Genomic DNA, 26,147 nt, shown 5'->3' with positions numbered 1-26,147 from the left:
CGTGAGGCATGGCCGCTGAGCCTGCGCATCAGGAGCCTGTGCTCCGCAACAGGAGAGGCCACAGCAGTGAGGCCCGCGTACCGCAAAAGAAAAAAAAAAAAAAAAAAAAAAATATATATATATATATATATATATTCTCCTAGGGAATTCCCTGGTGGTCCAGCGGTTAGAACTCTGCACTTTCACTGCCGAGGGCATAGGTTCAATCCCTGATCAGGGATACCGCAAGCCATGTGGCACAGCCAAAAAAAAAAAAAGAATAGCTTTATTGCTTTGCCAGAGGAGTTTTACAGCACCTCCATGATGGTTCTCCTCCTTAAGAGCGTATAGAGTGGGGAAGCAGAGCCTGGGATGTGAATCTAAGTCTGGCTGATCTCAAAGCCGTGTTCATTATCACCTTTCCTTTCTTTCTGAGGGTAGGAGGAAAGCTTCTGTTCTATATTCTGTTCCCTTCAAATTGATGCAGATTAGCAGGACTTCTGACCTCGTCTTCTATTGTACCTCTCCCTAGTTCTTCCAGAAGGCCGCACTGAACGTTCGCGACAATGTCGGGGAAGAAGTGGATGCAGAGCAGCTGATCCAGGAGGCCTGTCGGAGCTGCCTGGAGCAGGTGAGATCAAAGACAAAAAGAGATGTAGGCACAAGGTTTAGCCCTCAGGGCTCAGCAAAGAAATGTGGTCCCATCATCAGTAGTATTTGGAGGGATACCCGGCGAGCTACTTACATCTAGATAGGGCTTAGAGCTTTGCTGACAGAAGGGAAGGGAGGTAGCTACTAGATGCCAGCTACCATGGTAGATGCTTTCACTGCGTTAGTTCATTTACATCTCAGAAGAAACCTGTACAGAAGGCATGTTTCCATCCCTAGTTTACAGATGAAGAGATTGTGGCTTGGAAGAAGCGAGAGATAGAAGAGCTAAGGTCTGGCTCGCCTCTGCAAGTGCTTCTGCTGATTTGATCCTTCAAGTAATCGCCGCCCCTTTTGGTATCATGAGAACTGTCACCCTTTCTGCCTCCCTGCCTCTCAAAGTGGTCAGGAGGCATGACATCAGGTCTAGAAATGGCTGTGTCCTCAAGATAGTAGTGAACCAGTTTGCATGTGTCAGCTGCTGTTATTAATAGGAATTGTCAGCATCACCCAGATTCTGTGCTTGACTGTGGAACCATTAGCTGTCAGAGATGGAAATTTCTTCATAACCATAGCACAAGGGCAGGCTTGAGTTCAGTACCATGAGGGTAATTATCGTGAGATGAGAGAGTAACATCTTCCGGGAGGTTGGCTGACTAGCTACTCAGACACAGCCTCAGAAATGAGCAAGACCAGGGCCTAGACCTCGGCTTTGAAAAAACAAAACTCCATCCTGTGAGGGCAGTGAAAGCTGATCTGGTTCTCATAGACTATTAAATTTAAGCTAATCAGATTCATAGGAGGCCATTTCATTAACTCACTCTGGGACTGTAATATGTTATAATCAGTTGTGACATGTGCTGATAATAAAACATGGCAGTTTGCTAACACTAATCTTATAAGTTTGAGCTGAATCAATATTAAATTGATAAAACCTTCACTCTCGTTTGCATCCTGAAATGCTTTCTTGAATTTATCTCTTCACCTAATATGTGTTGAGGGCCTACTATTTGCCAGAGCCCTTGACATTACTCCAGTAATCATACAACAGGTCTATAATCAGAAACTGTTATAAATGCTATAAGCATAGGAGGTGATGAGAGAGTACACTAGAGGGTGCCGAGCCCAGGGGCAGGGCAGAGTGGAGAAAGAAAGAGGCCAGTGTTGTTGGTTTTCAGAGATTGGAGAGGATGGCAGAGCACTGCAAACCAAGCTATAGGTGTGGAATTTTAAGCAGAAGAGCTACTAATGAAATTTGTATTTTCAAGATCACTCTGGCTGCCATGAGGAGATTAGCTTGGGAATCTGCCATGGAGATTGAAAGGGAAATTTATGAGACTGTTCAGGAGTCCCAGTGAAAGGTGAAGACGGAGTTAAAGTGAATTGGGCATAACCTCCACTCGCTGAACGTTCATACCTTTCCAGGCTTCTGAGTCCCCACATCCACCTTCCAGAGTTCCCCCCTTCCAGTACTGATGTAACTGTGTGGTCAGAACACATGGAATCAGAGCATAGGAAGGTAGAAAGCCCAAAGTCTAACTTAAAACCAGATGAATCAAGAAATTTGGGGGAATTCCCTGACAGTCCAGTGGTTAGGACTCCATGCTTTCACTGCCAAGGGCCTGGGTTCAGTCCCTGCTCGGGGAACTAAGGTCCCAAAAGCCTGAGGCACGGCCAGAAAAAAAAAAGAAAGAAATTTTGAAGAAGTCTTTTAACCTTTCTGACCCTCAGTTTACTCATTTCTAGATTTTAGACTAAGACAACTGTTTTGCTGTGAGGATTAAATGCGATGATACACATAAACCACCAACACCGAATGGCTACGTACAAAGCATACTAGATACTAAATACATGGCAGTGACATTCACAGTGTGGTACGTGTTGCTGCCTCACAACAGAGCCTCACTTTCAGGGGGCCAGGATACGTAGAAGCTCCGTGTCTAAACTGCTGCAGAACTTCTTCTTACCGTAAAAGATTCTTCAGACTGGACCTGATGGAATCAGACTAGACTATTTCCTGGTTTTAGTGGAATTAAGGCTTGATTGGCTTGTTTTCACTCTTGAAACCCCATCTTGCCCATCTCAGTGGTATTTCCTAATCTTCTTCACTACCTCTTTACAGCTGTTTCTTAGGGAGAAATGGCTGATCTTATCTCTGGCACGTGGCCTTGGGGTTTTTGATGGATTTTGTTTTGCAAGGTAGTTGTTATTTCTTCACTTTATTTATAAGAAAAATGTGGCATAGTAGCTAAGGATGCAGGTTTTCTCTTGATTCTGACTGCGCAGATTTGAGTCCTGGCTTCAGCACTGACTGGCTGTGTGACCTTAGGCAAGTTGCCTCACCTCACTGAACGTCAGAGTTCTCATCTGCAAAGTGGAGATAGAGGCTCTACCTCATAGGATTGTTGTGAGAATTAAATGCGGCGATACTCTTAAAGCATTTAGATCAGTAGCAAAGACTCAGTAAATGTTACTTGCTGCTGGTGTTATATTAAAATTAGAAAATATAAATTACAAAGAAGAAAATTAAAATTTTTCATAATCTTACTGCCAAGAATAACTTCTATTAACATTTTGATGTGTTTACCATTTTTTCCCCTACATATGTTTATACACATGTGTGTTCATTCACTGGGACACTGAGAATACAATGGAGAACGAAACAGACCGGCCTTGAACCCACAGTCCCCTTCAGAGGTCACACTATTTCTCTGTTCCCTTTTATAGCCAGACTTTAGAAAAGGTTGCTATCCCTGACTCTACTTTGTCACCTCCCATTCATTCCATTAGTTCTTTCATTTTTTGTCATCCCCCCCCACCCCGCCTAAGCCGCACGGCGCAGCTGATTGAACAGGGCCCTTGGCAGTGAGAGCACGGGGTCCTAACCACTGGACCGCTGGGGAATTCCCTGTTTTGGGGGGCTTTGGTTTGGTTCTTTTCCTTTGATTTGTTTTTCTTTTGTTTATTCCATTCATTCTTTCACTCACTTTGTTTTGGCTTCAGTCCCCACCAGTTCACAGAAAGCCCTCTTAGATCAGGGTCACCAGTAACCTCCATGTCGCTCAGCTTACTCAGCTTCTTGGTGGCATTCGTCACAGTGGGTCACTTCACGTCTCTTGGAACACTCCTCTCCTGGCTCCAGTGCCTTGACTTTGCTCCAGCCTCATCGGTCTCTCCTCCTCACTTTCCTCAGCTCTTCTTCTCTGCTACTAACTTGACGCATTCCCAAGTTCAGTCCTCAGACCTGTCAACTTACAGAAAAACACACAACAAACACGCAGTGTGAGAGCTGCAAGTTAAGTTTTATTCAAGGACTTACTGAGGACTGTACCTAGAGACAGCCTCTCAGTGGCTCTGAGGGAACTGCTCCGAAGAGGTGGTTTATATATGATTTGGGGGGGTGGGGGTGGCGCTGCAGTCAAGCATACGTCTTGGTGAAAGATTACTGCTGATGACAAAGAACAGACATCTTAAGTTAATGATTTTGCTGCTTTTCTGTATATGGGAAGATGCAAGAATCTGGGGTCATTGAGATTCTCCCTGAGATATGCATCTAACTATCTAAGGGCCTGTTTATCCAAAGCACAGAGTGCCTCATCCTGTTTTTCATCCTGAATTTCTCTGGGGTGCACTGTCTACTTGCAGTGGGTTACGACTTAACTCTTGTAGTGCTGAGTGGTGAACAGCGCTCTTTGTTTTGCTTTGTTCACAAATCCCATCTCTTCTGTGGCTGCCTCTCGTTCTAGGTGATTTCATCTAGTCCTGTGGCTTTGAAGCCAGTTTAACTAGTGATGATTTCCAAATGTATATCTCAGCCCTGAGCTACTGCCCCTCTTGCCTTCCTCCACTCCATCCTCACAGCAGCCAGACCCATCTTTTTAAAGATGAATCAGATTGTGTCACTCTCCTCTTTAAAACGCTCCAGTGACTTCCCATTGCTGGCAGAATAAACCCTAATGCCTTACCATGACCCACAGAGCCCTACCTAGACCTCTCCTGCATACTTCTTTAACTTATCTCATCCCACCTCCCCCGCACTGACTACATTCTAGCTGTATAGGAATCCTTTCTGCTTCTCCAGCACACTGAGCTTGGGGCCTTTGCACTTGCTTTTCTCACTGAGAGGCACACTGTTCTCACTGCCTGGCATACGCTTAACTCTTTACAAAGCTGGTTCCTTCTTTTCTTTAGATTTACCTTAAATATCACCTCATCAGAGAGGCCTTCCTTGGCCACACCATCTAAAGTAGTGCCCCCCGCCCCGCTGCCATCTTACTCCCTTCCCACCTCCATTTAATCTCTATCACCTTACTTGTTTATTCTGCGATTTATTTCAATCTGAAATTATTAATAGTACACATGTTTATTTTCTACCCCCCTCCCATTCCCAACCTCTGCTAAAATCTTGAGCTTTACCGCAGTTGAGGCCTGATCTCATTCACCACTGTATTCCCAGACCTAGAATATGACTCTTAATATGTCTACATTGTTTATTGAATGATTGAATGAATTAACATGGCAAATGAACAGGCAGGGTTCCTGCTCTCATAGAACCTACAGCCTAGTTAGGCAATACAGGTCTGAATTAAATTACCACACAGATGTGTGCAAAGTTACACACTGAGATTTGTGCACTCTTCACTGAAAAGGGACAAAGCTTGGAGGAGAAGATCATGAGCTCAGTTTTCGACTTCGCAAATTTGAGACATCTACACATAGACATGGGGCAAACCGTTACATAAATCTGGAGCTCAAAGGAGAGGCTACCACTGGAGACAGAAAATTAGGGAGATAGATGTTAACTGAAGCCATGAGCATAAATGAGAGCAGACAGAATACCTAATGAAAAGAACCAGATTGAGGAGGATGAGCCAGCAAAGAAGGCTAAGAAGGAGTGGCCAGAGGGCTTCCTTGGTGGTGCAGTAGTTAAGAATCCACCTGCCAATGCAAGGGACAGGGGTTCGATCCCTGGTCTGGGAAGATCCCACATGCCGCAGAGCAACTAAGCCCATGCGCCACAACTACTGAGCCTGCACTCTAGAGCCCATGAGCCACAGCTACTGAGCCTGCGTGCCACAACTGTTGAAGCCCACGCGCCTAGAACCCGTGCTCGGCGACAAGAGAAGCCACCACAATGAGAAGCCCGCGCACCGCAAGGAAGATTAGCCCCGCTCGCCGCAACTAGAGAAAGCCCGCGTGGAGCAATGGAGACCCAACACAGCCAAAAATGAAAATAAATAAAATAAATTAATTTATAATTTTTTAAATTTTTATTTTAATTTATAATTAAAAAAAAAAAAAGGGTGGCCAGAGAAGTAGGAGGAAAACCAGGGCGTGTGGCCACAGGAGCCAGTAGAAGACTGTTTCCGGAAGGAGAGCGCTCTCAGGGCTGTCAAATGCTGCTCTGAGAGGTCACATGATCCTGACTCTGCACAGGCCTGCAAGGCCCTGCCAGCCTCCCCATGCTCCTCGCTCACCACTCTCTCCTTCTCCCATTACTTAGAGGCCATCCTCTTCTTCAAATGAGCCATGTCTGTTCCCAATTTAGGGCTTTTGCACTCCTTCCTGCGGCGGAAACACACTTCTGCTCAGCCTTTTCTATACGTGGCTCCATCTTCACATCTCAGCTCAGAGGCTCCCTTCTCAGCAAGGCCTTCCCTGACCACCTACTCAAAGTAGCCCTCCCCTCTGGTGATTCTCCATCACATCTGCCTAGCTAGGGTTTTTCCTTCTCAGAGAAAAATTCATGATTCGAAGTCACCTTGTTTATATGTTTGTTTATTTGCTTATCATCCAGATCACCCACAGAATATGAGCTCCACAGAGCAAGGCCCTTGCTTGTGCTATTTACTGCTGTGACTCCAGCACTTAGGCACTCAATATTTATTAAGCGAAAAACGGCAGCTTACTGAGGAATATGTTTAATATCAGTGCATTTAGTTAGAAAAAATACATAGCATGTGTTTACATGGAAAAGAGTAAGGACGAATTTACATTGAAATGTTAATAGTATTCTGTGGGTACTGAGGTTTCAGATTTGATTTTTTTTTAATTTTGCTTATTTACATTTTTCTAATTTTTCAACAATGGTCATGAATTATTCAAGTTTTTTAAAAAAGATATCTATTTGTATGCATATCTCAGGGTCCCTTTGTACTGACCATGAAAGAGTTTTAACCCAGTTTGAAGTTGTGTCTATAAAAATGGGGGCAGAGAGGCTTACCCACCGAAATAGTGACTGTTAACACTTGGTCTTGTCCCTTCAGGCTAAACTACTGTTTTCAGATGGAGAAAGAGTAATACCCAGATTGACCCATGAGCTTCCAGGGATAAAGGTTAGAGTCACTGTGTCCTCAGGTCTTGGAGGGGGAGACCGATCAGAATGGGAGGCAGGTGAACTCTGTGGCCTAGGGGAGGCTCCACGGACCACCCGTTTGTGGGACCAGGTCTAAATAGCGTCATGCTGGGAGGGCTGCTGAGTCCCGGCTCAGGGCGGGGCTGGAGGGTGTGGTCCAGGGGCTCTGTCTTCTGCAGCCCCAGGGGACCCACAGTTCCCGGCCACTGGCCTCCCACTGACTCCTTTCCCTTCTCCTGCAGCGTGGCCGGCAGGCAGAAGAGGAGTGTGCCCACCGAGGAAGCCCCGTTCCCAAAAAGGTAAACCATCTCCTGGTTTTCTGGCTGGGTAAAGGGCGTCATTTGGTCTCGTTAGGAAACCATCTCCTTCAGGTGACCCTGGACCTGCCAGTGGGGCGGGGACTTCCACAGGGTCAGGCCACTGACACCCGTTCTTTATGGCAGAGGAAGGGACGACCTCCGGGACACATCCTGTCAAATGACCGTGCAGCCGCAGGCATGGTGTGAGTAGGGGCCAACAGAACCAAAGGGAGGAGCTGGGAGGGAGTGGGCCGGGAGGAAAAGAGACCAGAGTTCTCTGCCTGGCAAAATCAGATCCATTTGTGCCAGGTCCCCGTGGAGGGGAACACTCTCTAGTCTGAGGGGTGGGGCAAGAAGGCAGTGAGGAGGATGTCGTATCCTGTTTTTACCCCAGAACAGTTCAGCACAGCTTCATTAAACACCAGAGGTTTTTTATTGGTAGTGTGTATTGAATGCTTGTGATGTGCCATAACTGGTCTAAATACCTTACATATACTTGATCTTTTAATCCTTACAACCACACCCTAAGGAAGGTATAATTAATTTTGCAGATAAGGAAACAGAATTACTTACCCAAGGTCAGACAGCTAATAAAGGGCAAAACTGTACTACATTGCCTCCAGGATGGTCATTTTCAAAGATTTTTGAAGCAACAGAATCTTTTTTTCAAACAGAGCTTTATGTGGGAGCCTAATCCTCATACCTTAGATTTGTCCCCTGCCCGAAGCAAGTTCATTCCACACTAACACAAGATAGGGAGTTGCTGCTGTTATCTCCTCCTGACAGATGAGAAAACTACAGCCCAGAGAGGTTCTTGGACTTGCCCACATGGCTAGGTGATAGCAGAGCGAGTCCTCGAATGGCTCCTAGTCCCTGTGCTTTTTTCCCCTTTGCACCTTCTCTAATGAGCACCAGGAAGCAGTCCACCCAGGGCTGAAGCGAGAGTATATGCGGAGCTCCCACCAGCAGCAGCAAACTGTCTTCCAGTCCTAGGCCTGATCTTGGGGGATTCACCTTTCTTCGTTCCCTCCAATCAGATGGAAACCAAAATCCTGTGAACCAATTCGTCGGGAAGGCCCTAAGGTATGATTATGTGAGCATGGCAGTGACTGCTGTCCCAAGGAGACCCAATCCAGGCTCTGGGCTCCACCTTGAGGGAAAGGGGCTGGGGGTGGTGAAGGACATGTGCATGCCATTCCAGAGCCATTTTCACCTCCCACCCCACCTCCCAACTCTGGCCTTCCAGAAGCATCCCAAGTAAGGACTGAAATTAGGGGCAAAGCAGAGAGAGGGCTTGGTCTTTGCTGAAGCCTTCTCCCTGTAAAAGCTAGTTGTCACTAATATTTATCCAGTACTTAACATGTCATAGGCACTGCCCTAAATCTTTTGTATGGATTCCCTCATTTAATCTTTATAACAACCTTATGAGGTAGATTCTGTTACCCTTCTATGGTTCAGGAGCTTTCTTTCCTACCTCCTGGGCAGAAATTATATTATTTTATCTGGTTATCTTATACACTTGATACACCTGAAGACACTAAGGACCACACAGTTGCCCAAAGTCATGTACTGCGTAAGTGGCAGAGCCAAGTGTCAAACCCAGCCAAGGTCCATGGACACCAGTCTGTGCTCTTAACTCTTGCCTCCAGAACAGTTGTTTGCAAGCTTTTTTAAGAGTAGAATCCTTTCTTCAACTAAAAATCATACATGGAAACCCAGTAAGGTAGGTGAAAGCTCCACTGTCCGGGTTGCAGCTGTGTCCAGTAGAAACGGTCCACCCCTTATTGTACTGGCCCTCTGCTTCCACCAGTGACCACACCTTTCTTCTTCAACTCTGCTCCCTTAGAGTCTCCTAGACCTTTCTTTGCCACTCCAGACACCCCTTCTCTCTCTCTGGTGAGTCCTTCCTCAGCAGTGACCCGTACAAGTGGGCATTCCCCAGAATTCTCTCCATTGCCCACTTGTCCACCTAAAGTTTCTCTCTGGATGATCTAAAGCATCCACTTGTATGGTTTCGGGGACTAGTATGTGCTGAAGTTGCCTTACCTCTTTGTTTGTCCCACACCTCTCTCTCTAGTTTGAAACTTGTATATCCTAGTGTCTGCTAGCGCTCTCGGCCTGGAATCTCCATAGAATTTCAAACTCAGCATATCCAAAGTTGAAATCAACCTTTCTCCCAGACCTGCTTCGACCTTTTCTACTTGAGTCATCTTTGCCTCTTCGTTTCCTTTTCCTCCAGACATCCAGTCAAGTCCCGGATGATTCTACCTCCTAAATACGTTTCTCACAGTTCCTATTCCCTCTTTTTCGTCCTACTGCCATCCTAGCTCCAGCCTTCATCTTTCAAAACTGCTCTAATTACAACTGCCTCTAAACTGCCCACCCAGCCTGTAGGCTCGACACTTCACGCCCGTTAACCACGTTGCAGAAGAGCGAGCTGTCTTGAGCACAAATCCGGCTCTCCCTGTCTAGAGGCCTTCAGTGACTCCCCATCACCGACAGAATGAGCAAAATGAAAAGCCGTCCACATAGTGTGCAAGGGTCCCCAGCCCCTCTCTGCTTTCCTCTCCAGCCTCATCAATTGCCACTCCCTAATTTGCTCTCTTTTAGCAACACAATTGCTGTGGTTTCTCCAACAAGCCAAACCAGCTCTCACCTGCCTTTGTTCATGCTGCCCCTCCTTCCTCACCTCTACTCTGTCCAGCTTGTGCTCTCCCTGTCAGAACCAACTTGGGAATTAACCCCTTCAAGGAAGCCGTCCTGTTACCCTCCCTTTGGCTCCCATCATGCCGTACACTCATCTGTGTCACTGCCCATCTCATGATGGCATCATTATCTGTACCTACGTCTGTGGCCCCCTGGAGAACAGAGACTATCTCCAATTCATTCCTTTACCCTCCACCCCTCCACCCCCCACCCCCGTATGGAGCAGAGGACCTAGCATATTAAAAGTACTCGGTTTCTTGAATCAGCTGTTTGATGAACAGTGGACAAGGGTGGTGGTAGGAGAGGGCCAGGGAGGAGTGTTTGTGTCCCACCCACCAGATAAACCTCAGCCTCACCAGCCTATTTTTTGCACAGTGGGACCCAGCTCGGCTGAATGAGTCTACCACCTTTGTGTTGGGATCTCGAGCCAACAAGTAAGTCTGAAGAGTTTTGGTGCTGAGGGAGAGGGGAGCTCGGGGGCCCACCACTAGGACCGCAACTGCTGGGATCCTTACCACTCCTCTGTTACTTTGCAGGGCCCTAGGGATGGGGGGCACCAGAGGGAGAATCTACATCAAGCACCCACATCTCTTTAAGGTAGGTGAGTGCTGGGAGTCAGGCAGACCAGTGCAGTGGAGCAGGTGGCACTGGGAGTAAACACTCACCAGGGAGTCAGGACATCTGGGTTCTTGTGCCCCTCTGCCCGTAACCTTTACCTTTGGTAATTTACTCAGCACCTCTGTGCCTCAGTGGTAACAGTGACCTTCCTCGTATGTTTATTGTGTACCAAACACGGTTTTAAGTGCTACACTTAATTATCTCTTGGAACTGTCCTTTAAGATAGGTGTTGTTATCCTTATTTTACAAATTAAAATAAAACAAAAAGAAAGATTGAGGAAGGCTAAGTGACTTGCCCAAAATTACTCAGCTAGTAAGTGGTGAGTTAGGATTCTGTCTTCTGCAAAGCTTGAGATCTTAACCACTGCTGTATTCAGTTGTCTATAAGATAAAGAAATTGGAGCAAGGCAGCAGTTCTAACCTTGTCAAAGACGGGACTCCTCTCCTGAGCTATGCTTTGGTGTCCACTGTTTGAGAAAATCTTGGGGGTGGGAGGGGTATGAATTCACCCTCTAAAATGAATTTGTATTTTATCAGTCACAAAAGTATCCAAATATATTAGAAAAAAAGTAATGCGCATATGTTCAAGTTATATATTTTTTTGCGCCTGTGTGCAAGGCTTAGTGCCCCTTGTCAGAACTACACAGCTCCTTGGGGTCCCAGAGTCATGGGCTCTGTCTACTACATTCTGTGCAAGTTCAAGTTCTTCAAAGGACATACCTACCTCCTCTATTTTTTCAGTCTTATGTTGTGGGATTCCCAACACCTGGACAATTGGGTGTGCTTGCTGCTACTTCATTTTCCTCTCTTAGTGTCTTCACTCCTGCTGTTCCCTTTGATGGCCTTCCTCCCCTACCCTTTTCTCTGCCTGACTGTTCTGTAAGATCTGCGTCTTCCAAGACCCTTGCTTGCATCATCTGCCAAATGGATGTGCTCTTGGACCTACTTCAGATTCCTGTTGCACAGTGGTTGAGAGTATCATTTCAGTCCTGGTTCCATTACTTACTAGCTGTGTGACCTTGGGCAAGTGGCTCCACATTTCTGAGACCGTTTTGTCATCTATAAAATCAGAATGATGCAAACCAGCCATTTAAGGTTGGTAGAATTAAGAGAAAATGCAGTAAAATGTAGCCATTTTTGGTAATAACTTTAAATGATGGAGTATAAGCTATAAAAATATTGAATCATGTTGTACACTCGAAACTAATATAATACTGTAAATCAACTGTACTTTAAGAAAAACACAACTGACTTCCTCTGTAAAAAAAAAAAAAAAAGAGAGAGAGAAAGCACAGTAAAGCTCCCAGACAGTGCCTGGCTTGGCAAGGGCTCAATAAATTGGTCATCATTACCAGCATACATTCCCAATTCTTAGACCCATCATTTTTAATAAACTCCCAACCCACACTGTCATTACCAGTGGATGCTATATCTCATTGTAGTCTTTCCAGGCTAATAAGTGGAGAGAAAATATTTTTGTTGTTTTACTTTTAATTCTTTATTAGTGATAATCATCTTTTCATCCATTTAGAGTCTGTTTGCTTCTTTTGTAAACTGCCTATTATATCTTTTGCCCATTTTTCTGTCCTAAAGGCGTTATTCAAATTTTCTTTTCCTTTTTAACTTTTGTTAATAGAAATAATATGTAAACCCATTCTTGTTGTAAAAAGATTCAAACAATACACTGAAGCTAATAGGGAGCAAAACACAAAGCTGCTCTTAACCCTTGAATCGGACTCTCCTCCCCCAGGGGTCACCCCCAGCAACATGGTAGCATCCTTCAGTCTCCTGTCTATATGTGTGTGAGTGTGTGTGTGTCCTTGTCCTTTAGTGATATTTTGTTTGTGTTATTGGGCTCATACTATATATATTCTGATTTTTCTTTTCACCCCAAAGTTCATTCGTTCACTGAAAAAATATCGAGTGCTGAGCATTCTCAAACTCCCAGAGATACAGTAGTGGACAAAACAGACACAGACAATGCCTTGCCCTCATAGAGCTTACATTCTAACGCAGGGCAAGCTGTGGTCTGTGGGCCAAATCCAACCTGTAGCCTGTTTTTGTCCAACACAGAATGGTGACATTTTTAAAGGGTGATTTTTTAAAAGAAAATGATTATGTGACAAAGATGTATGTGGCCACCAAAGCCTAAAATATTGGGTTGGCCAAAAAGTTCGTTTGGGTTTTTCTGTAACATCTTACAGAAAAACCCAAATGAACTCTTTGGCCAACCCAATTTTTTTTTTTTTAATATTTATTTATTTATTTTTGGCTGAGTCGGGTCTTAGTTGCGGCATGCGAGCTTCTCTCTAGTTGTGGCATGCGGGGTCCAGAGTGCATGGGCTCTGTAGTTGTGGCGCGCAGGCTTAGTTGCCCCACAGCATATGGGATCTTAGTTCCCTGACCAGGGATCGAACCCGTGACCCCTGCATTGGAAGGCAGATTCTTAACCACTGGACCACCAGGAAAGTCCCTGGTCAACCCAGTATTTACAGGAAAAGTGTGCTGGCCACTACAGATCTAGGGAATAATATCTTAGCAATTTGTCCATGTTATTAAGTCTCCCTCATTTTACTTCTAACAGCTGTGCAGAATTCACAGAATAGATTTTGTCTATTTTGTCTGTCATTCATTTCATTGCTCCCTTACTTATAGATGTTGAAGTGTTTTCCGACAGTTTTGCTGTTGTAAACAGTGCTGCACCAGACATCCCTGCGTGCACGGGTGGATGACTGTGAAGGATAAATCCCTGGAAATGGGGTTGCTGGGTCAGGAAGTACACACTTTCAAATTTTTGATTAATATTTATATTACTTGGGAAGTGAACTAATTAAACTACAGATTTAAATAATTAAACCTGTAGTAACCATACAGATTTCCCAGCTTGGTCTCCATTTCAAATGATCTGCCTATTTTATAAAACCTACTTTTATTGGGCACTTATGTGTCATATACTATATTTACCACCTTTTATGCACTATCTCCTTTATTCTTAACAACAACCCTATAAGATAAGTGTTAATACTCTTTGTTTTACAAATGAAGAAACTGAGTCTTGGGACTTCCCTGGTGGCGCAGTGATTAAGAATCCACCTGCCAATGCGGCCTGGGAAGATCCCGCATGCCGCGGAGCATCCCGTAAGCCCATGCGCTACAACTACTGAGCCCACATGCCACAACTATTGAAGCCCGCACGCCTAGAGCCCGTGCTCCACAGTGAGAAGCCCATGCACCACAACGAAGAGTAGCCCCCGCTTGCCACAACTAGAGAAAGCCTGTATGCAGCAACAAAGACACAACACAGACAAAAATAAATAATTTTTTTAAAACTTAAAAAAAAAAAAAGAAACTGAGTCTCAAGGAAATCATCACCTACATTTACACCACCTGATAATTAGCAGAAACCAGAATTTCTGAACCAAATTCTTTTCTTTCTTTTTCTTATTTTTTTTTTTTAAACTGCCACCCCCTAAAAGCCCACCAGGCCAGATTGGCCACCTTCACATGCTCACCTGCAACCTTCCCTACCACACGCATTCCCTGTGGGCTGAGCTCTGAACCCCACAGCTAAGTTCTTAACCACGATGCTATTCTGCCTCCTCCAGGTCATGAAGTGTCCTGATTTTTGTTTTAGAAAATTTGGTCACCATAATAGTCACATGTGTTGTAAGCCACCTCAGATCATTTCTTCAAAGAGGAGTACAGCTCTAAAATAATAGTCACGATCTGACCAGTTGCCGGAAGTGCTGTGTTTTGAGAAAGGAAAGGGGGGAGTTCCTTGCTGGCCCGGTGGTTAGGACTCAGCACTTTCACTGCAATGGCCTGGGTTCAATCCCTGGTTGGGGAACTGAGATCCTGCAAGGCGCGTGGCATGGCCAAAATTTTTAAATTTAAAATTTTTTTCGGATTTCCGTGGTGGTCTAATGGTTAAGACTCCGCACTTCCAATCAGAGGGAGCGGGTTCAATCCCCAGTCAGGGAACTAAGATCCTCCATGCTACGTGGCACAGTCAAAAAAAAAAAGTTTAAATTTTGAAAAAAAGGGAAGGGGCAGGAATGAGAAGTGTACTAAACCTTGGGGAATTGGGTCCCCTACCCTGGCCTCCTCCTGGGCTCAGCCCTGCTTGCTCTGAAGAGGTTGGTAAACCCTCTACATCCACCAGGTTAGGACAAGGTCTTGTTGCTAAGAACTGCTCAAGGGCCAAGAGTATGCTCTGGACCAAAGAGAAAAGCCCATCACACCAGGCTAACATCCCCCCCCCGCCCCGTGCCTTCATCCCTCACAGTATGCAGCTGACCCCCAGGACAAGCACTGGCTGGCCGAGCAGCATCACATGCGGGCAACAGGGGGGAAGATGGTAAGTATTGCCACACGTGCCACTGCTGGAGACCCACCCTGCCCAGGGACCAGGGCTATTGGTGGCAGCTTACCCACAAATCTGAGAGACTCCATGCCCAACAAGTGTGAGAAAGGAGACTTGTAAGTGTAGAGAGGGCCCATTCCTTCATGCTGAAGACCAGACTGTAATCCCTGGCTTCCCTCGCCTGACCCCAGGTCTCCCACACACCTCCCCCTTCCCTTCCACAGCACCCTCATATGTAGATCATACTAGCTGTATGTAAGAATGGCAGGTACAAGACGTCCTGAACACTGCTTTCCCATCGTGTGCTGCCCATTGACAGATTTCACTCTTGTATCACGACTCTTCCACCAGAATCAGCTATGGAATCTCTTCACAACACTGTGCTCCAGGCCGCACCCCTTGTCAGAAGGAATTAGCACATGCAGTGAAACTTGTTTGCCACACATGGCAGCCCTTTCCAGAATCACTTCTACTTAAAGAGTTCTTAGCTCAAATCAAGCAACAACCTTAGGAAAATCATCGTTGCATGTGTTCTAAAACTATCGTGGAGGGATTTGTCCATCACATGCCCTGTCCCCCACCTGAAGACTCACTTAGTCCCACCGCTGGGACTGCTCCTATTAGAATTCAATGGCCTCGGGACTTCCCCGGTGGCTAGTGGTTAAGAATCCACCTACCAATGCAGGGGACACAACTTCCAGCTCTGGTCTGGAAAGATCCCACATGCCGCAGAGCAGCTAAGCCCGCAAGCCACAACTACTGAGCCCACGCACCTAGAGCCTGTGCTCCGCAACAAGAGAAGCCACTGCAACGAGAAGCCCACGTACCACAATGAAGAGTAGCCCCTGCTTTCCACAACTAGAGAGAGCCAGTGAGCAGCAATGAAGATCCAACACAGCAAAAATAAATAAATAATTAAATTTATTTTTTAAGAAAGAATTCAACAGCCTCACAAACAAGTATGCCATCTTCTTTCTGGCAATGAAAGCTATCTTTTTTATTTTCTACTATATGCTACACTCTTTCAAAAAATATTTCAGGAAACTTACCATTGACACGTACATAAATAAGAAATAGGATAAAAAGGCAAGGCAGGATCTAAAATTAAGCCACAAGAAAGACTAGTTTTTTTTTTTTTTTTCCCCCGTACGCGGGCCTCTCACTGTTGTGGCCTCTCCCGTTGCGGAGCACAGGCTCCGGACGCGCAGGCTCAGCGGCCATGGCTCACGGGCCCAGCCACTCCGCGGCATGTGGGGTCTTCCGAGACCGGGGCATGAACCCGTGTCCCCCGCACCGGCAGGCGGACTCTCAACCACTGCGCCACCAGGGAAGCCCAGAAAGACTAGTTTTTAAAAAGGGATTTTTAAAATTGCCAGCCCAGGAGACCAGTGCAAGTCCATAGGTTTTCGGCTGCAGGCCCCACTGAAGGACAACTGATCTGTCACATAGTTCACAGTGCCCCTAAGATGAAGACAGTCAAATGTCTCAAGGGACACACAGTTATTCCTGACCCTAAGACTGGAAAGAAATGTCTCCCACAGAAGACTGTCTCATGTGATGGACAGCATCCACCACATGGTAGGCTCACAAGAGGGCTCTCTTGCTGCAGACCATGGCATTGTGCTACAGCAGTTCTGCAGGCCCCCGGACAACACAGCCCAGTTAATGGACAGCAGTGCCATTTATCGTGTTTCCCCTTTTGCCACGAAGTTCAAAACCAAATTATCTTAGTTCCAGAGTTCACATATGGCTTCCTCCTAATTTCCTATTTCCATGTATATTTTTCTACCTCTGGCCCTTTCATTTTAAGCCACCTCAGGGTCCCTTTGTAAAAGGGACGACGGCTATAAGTAAATTAGTCATCATTCCCCACTCTCCCACCCATAAATTTTCTACTTGAGTGAAAGATTGTCTCAAGAAACTATTCCCCAGACAGCCTCTCCCTACTTACTCTCCTTTGCTAAATTATAAACTGTGACTACACGCCCCCACCTTCCAGCCCTTACATTAAGGAGATGTTTAATAAAGTATTAATCGAATTGGACTGAAATGAATCAGAGGCAATGACGACTCTCCTTTGCTCCTGCCCCAGGCCTACCTTCTCATTGAGGAGGACATCCGGGACCTCGCTGCCAGCGATGACTACAGGTAAAACCTGCCCTCCCTCCCCTGGGATGAGCCTGGACCTACATCCTCCCTTGCTCCAACTCTCCTCCTCATTGTCTCTTCCAGAGGATGCCTGGACCTGAAGTTAGAGGAGCTGAAATCCTTTGTCCTGCCCTCCTGGATGGTTGAGAAGATGCGGAAGTACATGGAGACACTCCGGACAGAGAATGAGCATCGTGCCGTCGAAGTGCCTCTGCAGACCTGAAGCCAGGTCCCCTGGCCACAGTTGGCAGCCCTCCTCCAAGGCCCTCTTACCCACAGGGCTGAGGCCACTGCTGGGACTACTCCTAGATGGATCTCAGAGGCATTAAGGCTATGCCTGGGCTAGTTTGTAGTGACTCACTGCAGAGCACCCCCAGACTGGCATGTGGTTCTATATTTGTAAAGTTATTGGGATAAGAAGCAATTAAATGGTTTGTAATAAACACAGATGGTGAGCCTGCTGTGAGGTCTGCCTGTGCACGCTGACAAAACATCAAGGGCTCTAGAGGAAGTGGGTGAAGGAAAAAGGGCCAGGCTCGCTTCCCCCACCCCACTTTATTCCCAGGAAGCCCAGTGCCCCATGCGTATCTGCTTTGCGAGACGAAGCTGGGGACACCACGTACCTTGCCAGTCTTCCCTGTCCCTTTATTTCTACTTCGTCACCGAACTAAGGTATGGAAGTAGCAGAATGTGGTGATGGCTGGCACCATGGGAGGTTGATGACAAACCAGAAGAAAAATACAAGGTGGCTTTTATTACCCCCATTCTACAGGTTAAAACACTAAATTATGTGCCCAAGGGAACACAGCAAACCATTGGAGAGGCAGCCGATGAACCTGTTTTCCAATGAGGAGTACCTGGCCCTGGCTATCAGCCTCTAGCTTTTCCCCTCGCCTGAATGTGCAGGCTCTTAAAGCCCCAACCAAAGTGCCCAGGACATAATAACAGGTGGCGGAGCTGGGGTTTCCGGTTTGAGGGAAGAGTACCAAGGCCCCAAGACTGGAGACCCTCCCTTCGCCTGGGAGTAAGGGATCCTGGCCGGTCGTACCGGGTGTCCACGACAGTAGCCGGGCGTTTGACCTAAAAGGATTCACCCCACGTGGACTTTTTCTAAGCCCTTTAATGGTCGGCGTTTTCCAAAGGCGGCCAGTCCGCTGCAGCTTCGTTAATTAATGACAGCCACTCTCCTGCCAATCGCCCATCAGAAGCAGCGTCCCGCCGCCCAATAGTGGTACTCTGGTGGGTGGTTCTAGCAGTTGCCCGGTGACAGAGTGCTCTGGCGCGCCCCATTGGCTGGATCAAACCCAAGCGAGCCGCTGATAGGCCAGCGCTGCCGGAGGGTTACAATTCAAACGCGGACGGAAGGGCCCGGGAACCCGCAGTTGCAGCCGCGGTCTCAGTGTAGTCTGAGTTCCTGTCTCCCTTCTCAGCGCCAGCCGGATGGCTTCCCAGAACCGCGACCCAGCTGCCGCCAGCGTTGCTGCCGCCCGTAAAGGAGCCGAGCCCAGCGGGGGCGCCGCCCGGGGCCCCGTGGGCAAGAGGTGAGTGGTGCGGAGGTAACAATCGCCAGGCCTGGCACAGCCTGGGCCTTTGGGGCTGAGAGCGAAGACTTCCGGGACCCCCACCTCCTCCTGGAACGGGTGAGATATGGGAGGTAGAGGGACACGCCAGGAGCTCGACTGCTCTTAGAGACCCTCCCGAAGGAGGACGGAAGGGGTATGGCCGCTGCCAGGATCCTCCGTCGGTGAACCAAGATGAGGATGCTCCAGGGACCTTCGGTGTCTTGGCTGGAGGACGGCGGGGGAGGGGGAAGGAAGGAGGGGAGAAATTGAGATCCGGCACGAGAGAGACGCCAGAGAAGCAGACGAGGTTAAGAATAAGCCAGAGCCATCCTGTGGGAACCTGGAATTAGGGAGAGTGAGGAGGACTCACTACGACCCTCTTGTGGAACTGGGGGTGACTGTGCCCCCAGCTGAGTCCGACTTCAGGGTAGAGGGAGCCTCCGTGACAGCTGCTTCAGAGATTGGGGTGGGAGGAGATGCACCACCTGGAGCCCTGACCCATCCAGACTCCCGTGACCCCGAGTGCTCTTTTTGCAGGCTACAGCAGGAGCTGATGACGCTCATGGTGAGTGACTGATGCCCAGAGCCCCAACCAGTTGGTCCTCCCTCCCACCTCCCAGTCACTTATCAGTAGCCTCCTCTCCTACATCAGGCTCTGTGATAGACATGGGGGTAAAAAGATGAGTCCAGCTTGTTCTCTTCTGGGAAGAAGGTAATCCACCCCACCTACACGCCTTTTCTCCAGAGAGTCTCTACTCCCAGTCCCGTCCTCCCACAATAAAGTTATCCCTGAAATACGGCTCTCATACGAGACCCTCCCCCTGCCCTAAGGTTTATCCACACCCAACTCTCCATCCTTCTTAATATTTCTAATCCTGTCGTACCTCAGAATGCTTCCTTCCTGGACGATCTCTTCTACGTTAACCCTGGATATTCAAGTCAAATCCTTCAGTGACCATATTGTTTATGTTCCCAGTCCGTGAGTAGTCTCTGGGCTTCGTATGTAACCAGCACTCAGTAGCATGTTGAGTCGGATTCCCAGCAGCCAGCATTGTGGTTACAGAGCTGCCTTCTGCTTCCCTGCACAACCCCTCCCTTCTTAGCCTGGCGATGAACCTCCATCATCCCAGTACTCCCCGGAGAGGCATGCTGAGCCCCGAGGATATAGCCATTTCCTCAGGAAAGCCTATCTATTTGGCCTGGTTGCTTTATTTTGCATCAAAATGTGATGAGGTTAAGGAGAAAGGGTTCACCCACTGGCCCCCCAGGAGTGTAAGCTTCAGCCCAGCATGTGTTGTGTTTTCTCCCCAGATGTCCGGTGATAAAGGAATTTCTGCCTTCCCTGAATCAGACAACCTTTTCAAATGGGTGGGGACCATCCATGGAGCAGCTGGCACAGTAAGTATAGGGTTGGGGTAGGTGAGTGTGACTTAGCTGAGTCTGGGGAGAGGTGGGAGGTGAAATCCAAGTGCCGGGTCTGCTTCAAGTCTTTTGGCTGACGGGACACTCCGCTGTGCCTGCTCTCGTGCCCTGAGCCTGTGGCCCTGATCTCTCTCTCTCTCTAGTAAGAGGCTGTGTTTAAGGCAGGGCTCTCCATCTTAGATGCTGACAGGGGGCCAGACAGCAAGGACAAGAATGGACAATTGAGGACTTAGGCCAGTGGGCCTTAGACCAAAGGATCACTGATTACCCCAGTGACCAGATATGAGAGAAAGTACCAGACCAGTTTAATGCTTTCTCTTCTGTCAAGTCCCAGACAAACTCAGGGGTCCTGGCACGTCCCTTATGTGGGGCTTGGGGTGGGACCTGAGGCTCAGGGTGGAAGGGTTACTCCCCGAATCTCTTTCTCCAGGTATATGAAGACCTGAGGTATAAACTGTCCCTGGAGTTCCCCAGTGGCTACCCTTACAATGCACCCACGGTGAAGTTCCTCACGCCCTGCTACCACCCCAACGTGGACACCCAGGGTAACATCTGCCTGGACATCCTGAAAGACAAGTGGTCCGCCCTGTACGACGTCAGGACCATCCTGCTGTCCATCCAGAGCCTGCTCGGAGGTGATTGCCGAGACCGGCCCCTCCCCTGCAACCTGGGAACCTGTCAAAACTCCCCCGGGCAGCCTCTTCTACCCGCATCTGACCGTCCTCTTTCTCTCCACCTGCAGAACCCAACATCGATAGCCCTTTGAACACACATGCCGCCGAGCTCTGGAAAAACCCCACAGGTGAGTCCTTTGTCCTTCTCAGGGCACCAGGCCATCCCTCCCCAACCTTCAAAGCCTCCCTCAAACAACAAAAGGATTCCAGTGACTTGGGAATATGTCCTTGGGGGGCAGGTAACCCAGTTCCACCTCTGCCTTGGTGTTTCTGGTTTGCCTGTTTGCTATAAAATCAGGAAGAACCAACCCTTTCCACATTAATGTAGGTTGGGGAGGCTTTTTAAGTAGAAGGCAAAGCTTTGTGCAGATGACTTGCTTGCTAAGGGCCCCTAGTCCCCTCCCCAGCCTCCCTGGAAACAGAGCCCGTCCAGGAGTCCTGGCTGGGTGGGCAGCATCTGTTGTGCTGGGAAGCCCCTCCCCAAACTCCTCCCACATTTATATCCTTGCTGCCCTCTTATCCACCTTAACCCCTGTCCTCATCACTCACTGCGACCTGCCTGTTCTCTTCCAGCCTTTAAGAAGTACCTGCAAGAAACGTACTCAAAGCACGTCTCTAGCCAAGACCCCTGACCCAGGATGTGCAGCTCTCCTTCTGTTGTCTTTTTATTTTTTTTCCCTTAGATGGTCTGTCCTTTCCTCGATTTCTGTACAGGACCCTGTATCTTATCTGTGGTGTCATTTTTGTTTTGTTTCTGTTTTTTAAATTAAGTGTCTGGTTAAGCCCTTGTGATGAGTATATTAAATAAATACATTTTGGGGTTTTTTAACAAGTAGCTGTCTTGTAGTTCCCCTAGGGTTGGAAGTGCACAGGATCGGCAGAGGTCAGGTGTAGGATCTGGGTTCCTGCCCTGCCCCCCCACCCAGGGAGTAGGAGAAGCGGATGGGCTGTAGGGCTGTGCAGTGGGGTGACAGGATTTGCTCCGTTGCAACCTTAGTTATTTTATGGCTCTGCATCTGTTTCCTCATCTATAGAATGGGTGTCACAAAATGCCGATTTCTGGGTGTTCCCTGGCGATCTAGTGGGTAGGATTCAGCGCTTTCACTTCTGTGGCCCACGTTCAATCCCTGGTCGGGGAACTGAGATCCCATAAGCCATGCAGTGCAGCCAAAAATATAGATAGATGGATAGATAGATGAAAATTAATTAAAAAAATAAAAAATAACAAAATGCCAATTTCTATGGTGTGGTGACATGCACCAAGAATGTTAGCAAATATAGGAGTTGTCCCAGGTGTGTTGCAGACGAGGCTGAACCAGACTTTAGGCTGAAATAGCTAGAGCTGTAGAGAGTGTGTGTGTGTGTTGGAGGGGGTGGGAGGTGGGGATCAGCCACCTACTTTCTGACTGTAGATGTTTTAACCCTGAAAAAGGAGCAAGAGGACATTCAAGTGACCCTACAGCGGGCCCAGGGACTGCAGAGACAGCCAGGGGAAGCCTTCTGGACTGAGGTCACAACTCACCCCTTGCCCCAGGTCCCCCATAGATGGCTCCATGCTCCACAGGGACACGTTCACCTCCTGCTTCATCTCCACCAGCAGTTCCTCTGTCTGCTGCACCACTGACCCAGCCAGCCCCGGCCCCTTGGGCCATCTTTCCGCTGGCCTGCCACAGGCCTTTGGGCCCCTGGGAGGAAACCCCTGTGCCGACCAGCTGGGTCCAGGTAGGCTGGGGTGTTGGGCCCAGCCCAGGTCCCGCAGGAAGATCTAGGTGACACACCCAGCTGTGCTCCCACAAGGCCTGAGTGTTGGCTACTCGCCCAACCTGGTCAGCTCTGCCCGCAGCTGGTTGTGCAGGCCTGGGGGGAGGGGGAGGAGACAGCAAGGAGGTCATCAGGAAGGTTCTCACCCACACTTTCCTCCTACTCCAGCGAGCCCGGACCCCTGTGCCCCCAGCAAGCAGCCACATGTGGGATTGGATTGGAGTTGTCAGGTCTGGGACTAGAACTTGGATGTCCTCTAATCAGTTCCTTCATCTCTGACTGTGCTGTTGGCTCCCTCCTTGGGGCTTGGACCAGTGTTGCTCAATCTACTATGCACATAAATCTGCCGGTGAGGGGACTTTCCCTGGTGGCGCAGTGGCTAAGAATCCGCCTACCAATGCAGGGGACACGGGTTGGATCCCTGGTCCAGGAAGATCCCACATGTCGCGGAGCAACTAAGCCCGTGTGCCACAACCACTGAGCCTGCGCTCTAGAGCCTGAGAGCCACAACTACTGAGCCCGTGAGCCACAACTACCGAGCCTGTGCGCCTAGAGCCCGTGCTCCGCATCAGGAGAAGCCACTGCAATGAGAAGCCCGCTCGCCGCAACTAGAGAAAGCCCGCGCACAGCAAGGAAGACCCAAGGCAGCCAAACATAAAATAAATCTGCCTGGGATCTTATTCAAATACAAGTTTTGATTCAGTTGGTCTGGGTGGGGCCTGAGGCTCTGCATTTCTAATCAGCTCCCAGGTGGTGTCATTGCTGGGCTCTAGTTAAAGGTACAGAGCAGTGTTCTTGAGGTGTGGTCCTTCCACTTTTCACCTGGAACTGGTAAGAAATGTAAATTCCTGGCCCCAATAAGCTCTTCAGGTGATTCTGATGCTGTCTCAAATTGAAAATCACGAGGCTGGGACTTCCCTGGCAGTCCAGTGGTTATGACTCCTCACTTCCACTGCAAGGGGTGAGTGTTCGATTCCTGGTCGGGGAACTAAGATTCCCCCATGCTGTGCCACAAGGCCAAAAAAAAAAAGAAGACAAACACCAGGCTGGAGGATGTCTGAGGTGAGCAGAGCTCAGAACCTGACACTTGCTTCTTAATAAATGCTGGCCAAAGTGGATGTATCTTTGCCTTCCTTAGGAAGCCTCTCTATGTGGTTTCCTGGACCATGGTGTCTGACTCCCCCAGATGGTCACATGACCTACCTGTGTCAGTCACAGAGACCCAACTCTCTACACTGTCGTTCGGAACCAATCAGGGTGTTTCCTGGAATTAATCCCTGCAAGAAAGTAAAATTATTTTACTACTAGGATTGCTAAAAGAGGAGGGAATCAGTCTGGGCTGCTGGTGGAGACGGCTGCAGATGAAAGAAAGCCAAGCAGAGACAAATAGCTGAGAGATGACATTGAAACTCTGGCCTCCAGTTTGTGTGTTGGCATCCCGGTGTCATGAACCAACAAATCCCTTTTTGGTGTAAGTCAGTTTGACTTAGGTTTCTAACACTAGTGCAGTCAGTATTAGAAGGTGTGATGATCATTATTCCCATTCATTCAGTACAGTGGTTGAGTGCCCACAAGGTAAAGGCCCTATGTTGGGGGCTGGGGATGAGGCAGGAAGAGGACAGACACAGTCCTGTCCTCAGGGAGGGTGAAGTTTAGGGAGTAGATAGGCACGTCAATGGTGTAGAATAAGTGGTGGTTAAGGTAGAAGAACTGTGTTAGAATTCATGATCCACCCCTATGTTACTCGTATACACTTGGGCACTTATATTTAACCTCTCTGTAAAATGGAAATATTAGTAGCTACCTCATAGGATAGATGAAGAACTGTAGAACAGTGTTTGGCACATAGTAAGCACTCAATAAAAGCTGGGTGTGGGAGTTCCCTGGCAATCTAGTGGTTAGGATTCTCGGCTTTCACTGCCCACGGCCCGGGTTCAATTCCTGGTCGGGGAACTGAGATCCCGCAAGCTGTGCGGCACGGGGTTGGGTGGGGCGGGAGCTGGGTGCTAGGCTCACATGTTGCTATGAAAGCTCAGAGGTGGGGCACCTAATGAAGATGAGGAGGGTCAAGGAGGGCTCTCTCTGGAGAAGGAGATTGGGCTGCGAGGGAGGTAACCAGCAGTTAATGAAGTCTTGAGCAGGGCAGTGACGTGGTCAGATTTGGTTTTGAAAAGATCCTGCTGGCTGCCATCTGTCTAGAGAGTGAATGGCAATGATAATGGCCTGAGTTATGATGCTGAGTGGGCTTGGAGAGGAGGGATGTAGAGGTAAGGAGACAAAGTAGCAGGGCATAGTAAGTAAATTAGAGGTGGAAAATGAGCTTCAGAATTTGTGACTTGGGTCTCAACCCTGAGGTGGGCAACACAGGAGAACGAGATGGAGGAGGAAGATTTACTAGTTTAAGGCAGGGCCAGTTTGAAACACTCAGGACGCCCCGGTAGAATTGTCAACAGGTAGGTGATCTTGCTCCTGTTTCCACCACACAGCCGTATCATCTAGGTTGTTACCTACTTGTCTGGGTAATTCACCCCACTCTGCCTGAGTTTCCTCAACCGTAAAATGGAAATAAGGGCATCTGTCCCTGGGGCTGTGTGGATAAATGAGACAACACCTGCACAGCACACAGTAGGCATCCATAGGGATGATTACTAAACGCGAGCACTGCTCCTAGCTGGAAATAATCCAGGAAACATGAACGAGCCAGAAAGGGGAGAAGAGAGCAGGGAGTTGGAGAGGGAGGGCTACAACAATGAATAAGAGTTCAATGTTTCAAGATGATAATGATATTACTAATAGCATTTATTATATGCTGACTTCGTGCCAGGCTCTGTTCTAAGCACTTTGCACACATTAATTTATTCTCACAACCCTGTGAGGTAAGTACTATCACTGTCCCCGTTTTACAGATTAGGAAAGGAAGCAGAGAGTGGTTTGTCACCGGCAGTGAGGATTCAAACTGAGCGTGAGGAAAGCCAAACTACCACTGCCCTTAATTAGCTTTGACCCAACGCCGGCTGCAATTGAGTTGTTTACAAAAGAGGTGTGGGCGCCAGAGTGCAGCCAGTCAGGGCAGGGATCAAGGGAGGACAAGATGGTATCTGAGCTGCGTCTTGGTATCTTGGAGATGGCATTTGAGCTGTGTTGAAGGATTTGCCAAGACTTTAAGAGGAAGAAGGGCATTCCATGGAGAGAGAACAGCATGTGCAAAGGTTGGAGGGCTTAAAAGTGCACCCCACTTCCACAGCAAGAAGGATCGTTTGCCCAGTGAGACTGGAACCTCTCGAGGAGGGAAGGGGTAACAGTGGGAAGGAGGGGAAGGAATTAGGATTTGATTCTAGAAGCAATGGGGACCCTGGAAGCGCCAGGAGCCACTCAGCCCCTCGGCCAAGTTGCCACGCCTAGCGCCAGCTGCAGATAGACCGTCGCTAAACTTCCGAGGGCATCGAGCGCCACCTCGGGCTCCCGCGACCCGGCGGCCTTCCGCGTCCCGCTGCGTTCGGACCCGAGGACGCTCGGGTGGCTCCAACCGGGGTGGCGCCTTGGACAGCGGCCCAACCAGGCGGCTCCCGACACCCGATCCATCCCGGTCCTCCCCTCACTCAGGCCACGCGC

At 48.3% G+C, this 26,147-nt stretch overlaps 2 protein-coding genes across 5 annotated transcripts in view; both read left to right on the top strand.

The window, feature by feature from the left end:
- Positions 1-23,651, top strand: part of DNTTIP1 (deoxynucleotidyltransferase terminal interacting protein 1) — a 31,096-nt gene extending 7,445 nt beyond the window's left edge. The window contains exons 4-20 of the mRNA XM_032606800.1: positions 512-610; positions 6,894-6,962; positions 7,225-7,281; positions 7,426-7,484; positions 8,319-8,364; positions 10,363-10,421; positions 10,524-10,584; positions 14,891-14,962; positions 17,061-17,116; positions 17,201-18,657; positions 19,216-19,243; positions 19,568-19,657; positions 19,990-20,076; positions 20,531-20,735; positions 20,843-20,902; positions 21,348-22,496; positions 22,704-23,651. Of these exons, the coding sequence (XP_032462691.1) occupies positions 512-610; positions 6,894-6,962; positions 7,225-7,281; positions 7,426-7,484; positions 8,319-8,364; positions 10,363-10,421; positions 10,524-10,584; positions 14,891-14,962; positions 17,061-17,116; positions 17,201-17,339 (717 nt within the window). The 3' untranslated portion in view covers positions 17,340-18,657; positions 19,216-19,243; positions 19,568-19,657; ... (3 more) ...; positions 21,348-22,496; positions 22,704-23,651. The remainder of the gene's footprint in view (positions 1-511; positions 611-6,893; positions 6,963-7,224; positions 7,282-7,425; positions 7,485-8,318; positions 8,365-10,362; positions 10,422-10,523; positions 10,585-14,890; positions 14,963-17,060; positions 17,117-17,200; positions 18,658-19,215; positions 19,244-19,567; positions 19,658-19,989; positions 20,077-20,530; positions 20,736-20,842; positions 20,903-21,347; positions 22,497-22,703) is intronic.
- On the top strand, positions 18,462-23,651 carry UBE2C (ubiquitin conjugating enzyme E2 C). Of its 4 annotated transcripts, none has more exons than XR_004345961.1 (7): positions 18,484-18,657; positions 19,216-19,243; positions 19,990-20,076; positions 20,531-20,735; positions 20,843-20,902; positions 21,348-22,496; positions 22,704-23,651. XR_004345961.1 is itself a non-coding variant. In XM_032606810.1 (6 exons), exons 1-6 carry the CDS (start codon positions 18,557-18,559, stop codon positions 21,404-21,406), a joined length of 540 nt encoding a protein of 179 aa, XP_032462701.1. In that variant the 5' UTR covers positions 18,462-18,556; the 3' UTR covers positions 21,407-21,704. The 4 variants fall into 4 exon arrangements, 2 of the variants coding, with proteins under 2 accessions (XP_032462701.1, XP_032462702.1); XR_004345962.1 differs by having other exon boundaries at positions 18,515-18,657; positions 19,568-20,076; XM_032606810.1 differs by lacking the exon at positions 22,704-23,651 and having other exon boundaries at positions 18,462-18,657; positions 21,348-21,704.
- Positions 23,652-26,147: the final 2,496 nt, after the last annotated feature.

The sequence above is a fragment of the Phocoena sinus genome, chromosome 15 (assembly GCF_008692025.1).
Source record: "Phocoena sinus isolate mPhoSin1 chromosome 15, mPhoSin1.pri, whole genome shotgun sequence".
Taxonomy (NCBI): Eukaryota; Metazoa; Chordata; class Mammalia; order Artiodactyla; family Phocoenidae; genus Phocoena; species Phocoena sinus.
Note: the sequence above shows the minus strand (reverse complement) of the source record. Positions and strands in the feature narration are given on the sequence as shown.